Source organism: Arachis ipaensis, chromosome B06 (assembly GCF_000816755.2).
Source record: "Arachis ipaensis cultivar K30076 chromosome B06, Araip1.1, whole genome shotgun sequence".
Lineage (NCBI taxonomy): Eukaryota > Viridiplantae > Streptophyta > Magnoliopsida > Fabales > Fabaceae > Arachis > Arachis ipaensis.
The window spans coordinates 134,774,932-134,786,342 of record NC_029790.2 but is presented as its reverse complement, the minus strand read 5'-3'; the positions used below and the strand labels follow the sequence as shown (position 1 = coordinate 134,786,342).

The 11,411-nt window shown below is 35.5% G+C and overlaps 2 protein-coding genes across 7 annotated transcripts in view; both read left to right on the top strand.

Annotated features, from left to right (window-relative positions):
* The window catches only part of LOC107605608 (transcription initiation factor TFIID subunit 4b), a 12,339-nt gene extending 1,308 nt beyond the window's left edge, over positions 1–11,031 (top strand). Inside the window, exons 3-15 of one of the 5 annotated variants that reach the window (XM_021105302.1) lie at positions 453–1,159; positions 1,324–1,431; positions 1,506–2,438; positions 3,184–3,302; positions 3,409–3,499; positions 3,600–3,735; positions 3,854–3,909; positions 3,987–4,043; positions 4,125–4,265; positions 4,338–4,403; positions 4,483–4,741; positions 5,073–5,259; positions 10,856–11,031. In XM_021105302.1, the coding sequence (XP_020960961.1) occupies positions 453–1,159; positions 1,324–1,431; positions 1,506–2,438; positions 3,184–3,302; positions 3,409–3,499; positions 3,600–3,735; positions 3,854–3,909; positions 3,987–4,043; positions 4,125–4,265; positions 4,338–4,403; positions 4,483–4,741; positions 5,073–5,245 (2,846 nt within the window). In that variant the 3' untranslated portion in view covers positions 5,246–5,259; positions 10,856–11,031. Of the gene's footprint in view, positions 1–452; positions 1,160–1,323; positions 1,432–1,505; positions 2,439–3,183; positions 3,303–3,408; positions 3,500–3,599; positions 3,736–3,853; positions 3,910–3,986; positions 4,044–4,124; positions 4,266–4,337; positions 4,404–4,472; positions 4,742–5,072; positions 5,622–10,855 lie in introns of those variants that run through there. The other 4 variants (XM_021105303.1, XM_016307541.2, XM_021105304.1 and 1 more) reach the window with 4 other exon arrangements.
* LOC107605607 (acyl-CoA-binding domain-containing protein 3) lies at positions 7,160–11,017 on the top strand. Of its 2 annotated transcripts, none has more exons than XM_016307529.2 (5): positions 7,160–8,291; positions 9,232–9,337; positions 9,436–9,536; positions 10,008–10,071; positions 10,604–11,017. In XM_016307529.2, exons 1-5 carry the CDS (start codon positions 7,396–7,398, stop codon positions 10,619–10,621), a joined length of 1,185 nt encoding a protein of 394 aa, XP_016163015.1. In that variant the 5' UTR covers positions 7,160–7,395; the 3' UTR covers positions 10,622–11,017. The 2 variants fall into 2 exon arrangements, with proteins under 2 accessions (XP_016163015.1, XP_016163016.1); XM_016307530.2 differs by having other exon boundaries at positions 7,161–8,291; positions 10,668–11,008.

Sequence of the window (11,411 nt, the reverse complement as noted above, 5' to 3'; positions counted from 1 at the left end):
CACGTACTTTTCCCCAAGGTGTTATTTCTGATTTTTGGTATCTAGAAACAATAGTAGAGGTACCACATTTAAAAGATCTCTTGAAGCGGAGATCAAGGAATGTAGTTGAACAAACTAAAAAGTTTCATCAACACAGTGGTAGTGGACAACATCTTTGAGAACTTAGATGATCTTAATTATTTAGCAGAATACAATCAAATAAATGTAGCACAATGACCTCTAACTCCAAGTATCAAATTTGACCAGTAGAGGTTGCAAAGCTTTGGTTGATATTTTCGCAAATGAAATATATTTTTCTAAATGAATTTCTGTACTAATATCTGTATTTTCAGATGTTAGTTTTCTTGTTTGTTTTTATTTTTCTTTTAATTGATTGTTGAGTCGTGTGATTTTTTATATTTGCTTGGTAATTTATGAATTGCATATGCTTTGTGCTTCTATACTCTCTGCAGTTTTGTCTCAAGGAAGCAACAGTACATTCACTCAGTCAATGCCACAGTGGCCAACTCCTAGCCATGAAAACCAAACCCAAGTTCAAAATCAAGAGCCTGAAACTGCACAGCAACGAGAGCAACCTTCATCTGAGGTGGAGCAAAAGCAACATGGATCTCTTGCTGAGCAAGTACAGCATGTTGCTTCCCAGGACGTAAATAATCCTCCTTTACCACAGCATGTTGCTTCCTCGGACGTAAATAATCCTCCTCTACCACAGCATGTTGGTTCTCAGAGTGTAAATAATCCTCCTTTGCCACAGCATGTTGGTTCCCAGAATGTAAATAATCCTCCTTTGCCGCAGCATGTTGCTTCTCAGACTGTAAGTAATCCTGCTTTATCACAAAAGCAGACTCAAGATGAAGGTCACCAACCACAGCCTGTACAAGCTTCTCTTCAAAATTCTCAGACAGTTGGAATTCAAAATTTGGGAAAAGATCCTGTTCCTAATAATGAGGTAGCCAAAACACTTAATCCCAGCAGCGAATCTCAGCAGTATGCGAAGTTGCAGCAAATAAGTAATCAACAGGCTACAGTCAATGAGCAGCCAGGAGGCCAAATTAATCGTCAAAAACAGGTACCATTTGGCATGTTGCTACCTATCTTGATACCTCAACTTCCCAAAGACCGAGCCATGCAACTTCAAACTCTATTTAGTAAATTGAAGGTGGGTTTCTCAAAATAATCTCACTATCTGGTCCTTTGGTAGTGGGAACCTTGTCTCTTTTCTTTGCTATAGTCAATTTTGTGTTGATAGGATATGATCAACTTAGGAACAGATATCCCATGCTACTCACTTTCTGTTTTGTGAATTTATTGTTTGTGTTATAGAAAGACGAAATAGCAAAAGACAGTTTTGTGCGGCTTATGAAAGGTATTGTAGGGGACCAGATGCTTAGATTAGCATTGAACAAAGTACAAGCTCAGCTACAAGCACAGGTAGGTTGAGAACAAGTTTAATATATATATATATATATCATGCCAAGATTCATTGTTCTTTTCTAATGTTATAGACGAGACCCAACCAAGGACCTGTGGGGCAGCAGCAACCTGTTCGGATGCCCACTGTTGGCTTAGGTGCAAGACAATTAAATGATCCCCATGCTTTAGCTCAGCTTCATCAGAGAAGTATGAATGCAGCTGCAGACCAATCTCGTATGACTTCTTCAGCTGTCCAAACTATGGAGAACAATGCTAGAAAATCTCAGGAATTGGATGCTAGAATGGAAACTCAGGGTTTGCAACCGAGCCAGTTGTCATCTTCCAATTCCATCAGTGTTAGTCAGGAAGCAGAAAGATCATCTGTTCATGTACACGGGCTTAATAAGCAGCCGCAGCCGCAGCCACAGCCTCAGCATCTACATTTCCCATCAGCATATGGCAGTAGTGGTGGTAATTATAGGCCTTTTTCAGGGCCAGCTAGTAGTTCTGCTTCATCTATCAGACCACCACCACATGAGTCACATATGAGTCAAATTCCACATCAAAGCACTGGTCCCAATCACTTAGGTGGGGCAACACAAGGCTTCATTGCTATGCCAAAACTTGAACAGCAGAACTCTTTGAATGATCCCAAGAGGCTGCCGGGTGGCTCTGTTGCTCTATTAAACAATCCGGCATCCCAGCAAACTCCAAATGCATGGCAACCACCATCAAACAAAGATCAAAGTTCAGGCTTCTTGTCATCTGGTTCTTATGTCAAAAAGGAACCTAGCGACATGCCCACTGAGCAGCAACATAGGCAGAATATTTCTAAAATCCATGCACTGCCTTCAGCTAATTCTGCACAAATCGAACAGGCAAGTGCCAATCAAGGAACTGTAAAGGATGAGTTCTCAAGGGGCCTTCCAGTATCCACAAGTATGGCACCTACAACATCTACTGGCTTGACATTACTCAATTCTGCTTCCCCTTCTGGAATGGCCCAACTAGATCCTAGTGTCTCAGTAAGTTTCCAAGTGATATACTTGATCTTGTCTAATATAGTGGCTAAAGTATTGTGGATCAAATATTGTCCAAATGTGATTGTTTTGATACATGGTATGCACCTGTCGTACAGTACCGATGTTTATATTAGATGTATATATACAAAATATTTGTTCTTTTATAGATGCATATTCAAGAGTTAAATTGTCTATAGCTTATGATTTATTTTCTGTCCTTATAACTTTATGAATCTTGTTGTAATTCAGTTTTAAGAAACAAGCATTTTTTTTTGTTTCTCCTTCCTCTTTTATTTTATTTTTTTTTATTCTTGGTAGTTTATTGAGGGTTTTTTGTTTTTGGTGGCATAGACCACAATGCTTTTAGTTTGGATTAGTATGCTGCAAACTTGGTTATTTTCATTAGTTACATGCTAGGAGTAGTGCTTTGAAACATTTTGATTATTTTACCCTATGCATTTATTGAGATGCCTCTGATGCTATTTATGTATTTAAGTTGCAGTGAAGAATAACAAGCATATAATGAAAAGCGTGCTTATTTTACCTTTCATGTCCTGCACTTTTTACCTTTAATTTTTTGAAACAATCTGCTATTGGGGCATAATATGAACTTCAAATTTGCTTTTCCAATTTCACTTTTTTGGGTAAATGCAAATTATCATTTTGTACGCACCCACTATTTAATAATATATTCAAACTTCATGCATAACTCTGACTCTTTGCCCCACTCTATTTTGTGTTTGATCAGTTAAGCACCCAGGTGCCATCAAACACTTCTGGAATTACTGTGAGGGCACCTGTGAAAAAGCCTTCTGTTGGCCAGAAGAAACCACTTGAAGCACTTGGTTCCTCACCTCCTCCTCCAAGGTGATCTGTCTTATTTGCCTGCAGCATGCTTCACTCTTGGAATTGTTCTTTCTTTTCTAAGTTCTAACTCATTTTGATGCATGCATCTTGTGCTCATATCCTCCAGTAAGAAGCAAAAGGGATCTGGGGGGGGATCCGTTGAACAAAGCATTGACCAGCTTAATGATGTCACTGCTGTTAGTGGAGTCGATTTGAGGGTACAATTCTGTGTTATGTTGAACTAAGCTTGATAGCTCAATGATAAGGGATGTCTACTCTCATTTCAAAATCTAAGGCCATTTTTTGCATCTTTTACAGGAAGAGGAAGAGCAGTTATTTTCAGGCCCCAAGGAGGACAGTCGGGTTTCAGAAGCAACTCGAAGAGCTGTGCAAGAAGAAGAGGAAAGGCTGATTTTGCAGAAAATTCCACTCCAGAAAAAATTGTTTGAGATTAGTAAGTGTCTTTTTCATATGTTATCTCCATATATTTTAATTTTTCCTTTTGAGCTTATCTGGATACAAACTAGCCACACCAGGCCTTACAGACAGTTGTTTTGTGTTATTACTGTCAGTGTTTAAGTATGGCTTGAAGGGTGTGAGCAATGATGTGGAGAGATGCTTGTCACTGGTGAGATTCAACCAAGATTTCAATTTTCATAACAGTAGGTTTGCATGTAATCTTACTTATTCAAACTGAGTTTTCAGTGTGTGGAGGAAAGAATGCGTGGACTGATAAGTAACCTGATTAGAATGTCAAAACAGGTTAGTTGTTCTCTACCTGCTTGCAGGAATATTCTCTCATAATTCAATAAAATTTCTTACTTTCAAGAATTTTCCTACCAGCGGGTTGATTTTGAGAAGACAAGACATCGGACTGTTGTCACCTCAGATGTTCAGCAGCAAATCATGACAATAAATAGGAAAGTAAGAGAGGAGTGGGAGAAAAGACAGGCAGAAGCAGAGAAGCTTCGGAAACAAAATGACGTGAGTATTTTGCACTTATCAGCATTTGAAACCTGTGCCTGTTTCTTAATTTCAGTCCATTTTAAAATATAGGGTGATGGTAATGCTGGAGCTGATGGTGACAAGGACAAGGACGAGGGTCGTAATAAATCATCAAAGGTTTTTTTTTTAATCCCATTCTTATATTTCTCCATTATCTACATGGAAACTCTTTTCATTAATATTTAGTAAGCTGCAGGTGAACAAGGAAGAGGATGACAAGATGAGGACAAATGCAGCAAATGTTGCTGCCCGTGCTGCTGTTGGGGGAGACGACATGCTCTCAAAGTGGCAACTTATGGCCGAGCAAGCCAGGCAGAAACGTGAAGGCGTGACGGACACGTCATCTGGTTCTCAACCAGCTAAAGATGCAAGTCGCAAATCTTCAGCATCTGGAAAAAGTACTAAGGATAATCACGAAGGGGATAAAAAAGGTTCTACTAATTTTGCAACTTCAGGTGAGTTTTCTTTTAAGCTGTTTTTTCTGTCATTTCAGTTGTCAAATAATTCAACCACAAGATGGATGTAAACTTTAGATATAGTATTCAGTATTCACCAAACTGACATCCATAAAACTATATCTTAAGTTGTGGATGAAAATGTGGCTTTGTTGTTGGATTGAACTCTAATAGAATTATATTATCTTGCATGGAATGTGATAACTAATCTTGTTTGATAGTCCATTAATTTTGTGGTTGAAATTGTTGTAGCAAACATTATTGCTGTTTGATTGTTTGTCCTATATTATTTTTAAATAATTCTGTTTGCTCTATTGACTCTTCCAAACAGGGGCTATCAGAAAACATGGGAGAAATAATTCCCTTTTGACTCAAACTAAGATTGCCCGAAGCATCTCTGTCAAGGATGTAATTGCTGTGCTCGAAAGAGAGCCACAGATGTCGAAATCGTCGCTCATTCATCGCTTGTACGAGAAGATTCATTCTGATGCTCAACCTGAGTGAAGTAGAATTACAGAGGGAGGTGATCTTGAACTTTTACCACTGATTTTCTTATCATCTTATGCTTACCAGCAGAAATCAAAAGGTCTCCTCAAAGGTGTGTTTAATTTTGCATATTTATCAGTACTAATTTGGATTTTAGAGCAGTTAAACATAAGTTTGGCATCCATCCTCTTGGCTTGGTCTCTGGGAAAAGAATGTTAAAAGAAAAATATATTTTGGTTAGGAGTTATAGTATTTTGATATATGAAGTAATTTATGTGTTTATTTTAAAAATGAGTTTGTCAATATTAAACAAGTAATCTGAATTTCAAGTTTCAACACAATTAAACACGCAATGTAACTTGTTTTCTTGAGAATATTCAACTTGTTCTTTTCTTCACGGGAGCTCCTACGCATTACGTATTTGTTTCACCCTTTATGTAACGGCCGCTATGGATGACCTTTTTGGGGCATTTTATATGAACTCCATACTCCTTTTAAGATTGAGAAAAGAAAAGTATCTGTTTAGAATTTTAGATAATATTAATCTTGGGTAATGCTAGGTAAACAAAAAAAAAACAGCCAAAATTTGTTTTATTTAGTATTAATTAATTGTCGCAACAATTAATGAATGCTAAATAAGGTAAGTTATGACTGTTTTTGGCTGATTTTCTTTGGTTACCAAATATTTTCGATTAATCTTTGACTATTTTTTTTTTCTAAAAGTAAAGCAAAATCAAAGTGAAACGAATATTATGCTTAACACAATTCAATTTTTCGTTATTAATGCATATATAATCATCAACAATATGGAATAATTCATGAAGGCAGCAAACATACCAAACCAGGATGTTTATTTGCTTAATATAAATGTTGGACCACAACCTAAAAACATATATAAAACATGGAATAAAATAAAATTCATACATGAGCTAGTATGCAACATTGGTCAGATAAGGATGATGAGTGTGTCAACCTGGTCCTTCACCCATTTTTCCGCCACAATGGGACCACGCTCCTAACACAGCACACCTTTTCCAAACTCAAAAAGTTACAAAATACAAAATTATAGTAACTTTATGTATAAAAAAACTCCAAACTTATTTCTCATGATAATGAATTAATGATATAAAATCCTTTTTAAAAGGATTTATTGCCAAAAGTAAATTTTCAACAATCGTATGATTAATCAAATAACAAATAGTGATGACTAAAATCAATGATAATAATTTCCTTCACTGTCATAATGATATAATAAATCTCTTTTATAGTGTCAACTTATTTTAATTAAATTATTTTTAAATTGCTGAGTATTTAAAAAGTTCACTTATTCTATACATGTGAAAATACTATATTTTTATAAGATTTGAAATTTAACCTCTTTTTTTACTATATAAAATATCTATTTGAATAATACTACACATCTAAATTTTTTTAACCAAGTCCAACTAGTTGGTTTAACATAACAAAAATCAGTTATAGTTAGCATTATTTTAAGTCTTGTTATTTAACTTAATTAAACTTGGTTCATAAAAAGATTTAGATGCGTAAGATTATCTTATTTATTTTAACTAATTTCGAATGAGTACTGCTAGGGAGCTCCTGGGCCACTTATCCAAAAAGCTTACTCTTGACCTTTCGAATATAAAATTCTAATACCATGTTATGAAACCACTCATCCCAAAAGTATAACCTGATAGAACAATGTAACACTAATGGTCATATCTCTGATAATTTCTAAACCTCTATTATACACATTGTACGCTTAGGCCATTAACTCCCTATACTTTCTCATTTCGAATTAGTTATCGCTACACATTGTACTAGAATATATTAATACACTAGTTATAGTAAAAACAATATTATTAATGAAAACAACATCAAAATGAAAATAAATAAATAAATAAAAATGTATCCCATTATTAGAAGGGGGAAGACAGGCAAAGCATAAAGTTGAAAAAAACCGCAGAATATGCTTTTCTCTGCTCATCAAATTATCCTTTTCCTCTCTTCCTTCACCGCTTTTCTTCCTTTCTTCTTCTTCTTCTTCTTCCAAACATTCTCTCTCTAATCACACTTTCTTATTCTAATCCCTATTCTTAACCTCTTACTTCTCCATTATCATCGATCAAAATTCAGCGTAAACTTGTTCGTTTGTTAGTTAGTTAGTTATGGAGCTTGTAACTGCAAGCGATCTTTTTGTAACCGCTTCCTTAGCGCTGCTTCTCTCTCTTCTTGTTGCCAAGCTTGTTTCCATGGCCATGGCTTCTGATCCTAACACTCACAATTCACATCATCGACAACAACAACAAACCCTTGTGACTCTGCAGCAGGAACGGTTAACGGTTCAGAAGCCTCATAGTGAGAGAAAGGTGGAGTTTCTGAGTCCAATTCAGATTTCGACTGTCGAAACAGCTCGGAACAGGGAAGAAGAGTCTAAGGTTGAAATTGAGTCCAGAGTTGTTGATTTTGAAGTTGAAGCCTTATCAACCATTGCTGAGTTGAGCGAGGAACACGTGGCGGCGGAGGCGGCAGAAGAAGAAGAAGGAGAGGTCATTGAGACCAATGGCGACAGTGAAGAATTTGATCCTCGTGAAGCAGTTGAGGATTCTATGGAACAGAGTAAAACAGAACCAGTGGAGGATTTTGAAGAACAGAAAGAAACAGAACCTGTGAAAGATTCTGAAGAGCAAAGAGGAACAGAGGATTGTGAGGAGCAGAGAGAAGAAGAATGCTTGCAAGTTTGTGAAGAACAGAGAGAAACAGAGTGTTGTGAAGAAAAGAAAGGTTGTTCCGAAGATTGTGAAGAACAGAGGAAAACAGAGGGAATCACGGTTGAACCGTTCAACGATGAAGACGACCATGATGATGATGGTTGGGAAGGGATTGAAAGGAGTGAATTGGAGAAGGAGTTCATATCGGCTTCCGAATTCGTGGTTGGTGGAGGTGGTAATGGTTTAGGAAGTGATGTGCTAATGGAGTTGTATGGTCTTCACAAAATTGCAACAGAGGGTCCTTGTCATGAACCTCAACCAATGCCTCTCAAGCTCAATGCACGTGCAAAGTGGTATCAATTTTAATTTAATAAAAAACTTTCTCCCTAACTATTGCACTTGTTTGGAATGTATGAGTGTTTGGTTGGTTTGTTAGTTTGATTTGCCTAACTTGCATTGCCTTGCTTTGTTTGGTTACTCCATGTGGGATGATTTTGTTTTGCTTTTAATTAGAGTTGCATTTGCAAAGTGTATACTGTCCTTCTCTAAAATGGATCATTGCCAAACGTTTCATAAATATGTTGGCTTTATTTAGATGGAGATCTAAGCAATTTTTAGAAGTTTACATGACACCTTCATCCACTATTATTTTTGAATAAGCGCATTAGCACTTGATTCAAGAAGTGACATAATAAGGTTATAGGTTGGAATCTGTGGGTGAGGTTAGAAAATGTTATTGGCTTAATCATAGCTGCTTAACTTAGTAGAATGTCCCCCTTAAAATTTCTTTAGGTACAATCTCCTTTAGCCTTTTAAGGGTTAAGTAGTGCTGTTGTAAGAAAGTAATCAACTGGGGGAGTGAACCAAAAATTGGGCAAATTATAAGGGAATATCTAAAAGTGACTCCTAGATTATACAAGAGGAAATAAAGTTGTTTCACAGGATTTGGCTCCTTCGAGAATAAAGTGCAGCTCCTGAACCATTGATAAGAAAATCAACAGTTTTAGATTATATGAGTAGTTATAAATGTATTTTTTTTATCTTATTAAATCAGAAAACTGTTGATTTTCTCATCCATGATTCAAATAGTATAATTTATCTCTAAAGCACACCATGCATTTAGCGGAGCCAAATCCATGTTTAGAACACTCAAGCCAGGCAAATGAACATAAAATGAACACGTAAAAGGCCGTGCTGTACAAGTTACACGGTGTAGCTTGATTGCTAGTTATAATAACAGGGTTGAGAGCTGCTTTGTATGAGTAATCGAAAGTAGTGATTACATTGTGCAAGGAATGCTTGGCAAAAGCTGGGAAACATGACTCCGGATGCTGCAATGGAGAAGTATATCAGCGTTCTTTCGGATAAAGCTCTCGGGTGGATCAAAGATACTTCGGATGTGAGTTTGTGCTGTTAAGGCAAATTTTTCTTAAGAGTTATCTTTAGTGAAGTGACATCATGAACATTAGAGAACTTGATGTTAACTATTTATAACAGGGAACGATTGAACTTGAACCAAAAGGGTCAGAGGTTTCTGAGTTTGCTGTTCCTGAATCGAGCACATCTTTGTCTCATCCACAAATGACCATAAATGAAAGGTACTCAATAGTATACAGTCCATTTATACAGTGTCAACAAAAGATGCTTAATTTCTAAGTACTTTGGTTATCACACTAACATCCAATCAAGTGGTGCCACCTAAACAAAAATGGTTTCTTTTGAGGTAGCAGAAGTCAGCTGTTTTTGTCTACATGGTTGCATCGGATTGGATATCATATCAATGTAGAAGAGTATTTTAAAGAAGTCTCGAAATGAAAAAAGAAAAAGAAAGCTCAAATTGATCCTGGAAAGATATATGAGATGTCAAATTAGTTCTCCACTTTGGATTGAGTTAGTCCTTCTTTGATAAAATAATCATCAATTTACGATCAAAATCATGTTTGGTTATAAGTTGGAGAAAGAGAACTAGATGTTTATTATAAACATTGATGAACTAAATTGATGGCCAAATCTTAGGAGGACTATATTACTATTGTCTATACCTCTAATTAGAGTATGTGTTATTACAGGGAACTTGAACAAGAATCTGGTGCCCAAGATCATAGCACACCTGCAGAGACAGAGAAGAACAATGTAAGTTTGTAAAACCATTAGATATTAACTTATTTCGGAAGATATTATTTAATGATTGAATCCTAATTAAGATCTCTGGTGGTGTTGTTCAGTCTTAATAAGTAGCTAAGCTAAGAGATTGCACTATAGAAAAGCATGCTACGAAATTGTTATAAGGAACTTTAACATTGGGAAACATATCATTAATCTTGTAAATTTGGGATTGTTCTCTAGAGCAATCATTCTACCTTTGTTTGATTTAATTATATCAGTTTCCAACTCTTCTAACATTCCTTGATATGAAATTATGTGACACTCCGTTTCTTTGTAATTTATAAGATGTATTTTATAAACATAACTTTAGGAAAAATCAAAGTTACCCAATGAAAATTTATATCTATTGGACTGCTTAACGCTCTCAATCTTCATAACTAAATTAAAAACATCAACATAAGACAAAGCAGGTATGTCTGCATTTGAAAATAAATTTGATGTTCCTGTTTAAGAATTTTCCATTCTATATTAATCATCTTTTACCTGATTTCATGCATAGATTTATTTCAGCAACTAGAATTCTCAAGTATATATGCAAGCTAGCTTAGCATGGAAATTTTCAGGTTAAGAAATGATGGAACCTTTCTGCTCAAATCTCATGCCATATGGCATTTTCCAACATTTATCTCTGCAAAACGAAGACTGATTCCAAGATTGGAAGTTTGTTTTGAAGTGATGCAAGATTCTTGGGGTGTTTGCTTTCTCATTTGTTCCTTAAGGCGTGTGCTGAAAATGAAGTATTGTTAAATTGGAAGTGTTAATACACATTGTAAATAAATAAATGCATGTATATATGAATTAGTAGTATATCATCTCAGTCCTATGGCAATTACACGTAAATAGTATGCTCCTTATTGCAATAACTAAGGTTGACCAATTCAGTTTAATTTAATTAAGGTGCCTATTCCTATTCTACCTTTGTTTAAATTTTTCATTAATTAATGTGAAATATCCAGCTTCAAAACAAGTGTTACATTTACTCTTATGATTTTCAATTTTTATGTGAAATGAAAATTACCAAAACAAGGTGAAATTAATTCTACCAAATACTGTTGTAATATTACTAGCGATCTGGTACAAAGTGTGCCAAATTCTTACGTATGTTTTTTATCTTCTCGCAATATGTAATGTAATACATTTTTTCGACATGTTCAAATTTCAAGGTATTTATATTGAAGTGATTAACTGGCATCTCAATGAAATTTTTTTAACAATAAGATAACTTTTTAATTAAAACTGTTTATTGAAGGTCATTTTTTTTAGGGCTGTCTTATATGTTGTTTTAGGATTGCATATATATATATATA

Bases quoted from the DNA above. Each gene is read 5' to 3' on its own strand.
- LOC107605607 (XM_016307529.2), top strand. From the start codon at position 7,396: ATGGAGCTTGTAACTGCAAGCGATCTTTTTGTAACCGCTTCCTTAGCG. The intron at 8,292-9,231 runs GTATCAATTTTA...ACATTGTGCAAG, and splicing joins CTCAATGCACGTGCAAAGTG to GAATGCTTGGCAAAAGCTGG. The intron at 9,338-9,435 runs GTGAGTTTGTGC...TATTTATAACAG, and splicing joins GGATCAAAGATACTTCGGAT to GGAACGATTGAACTTGAACC.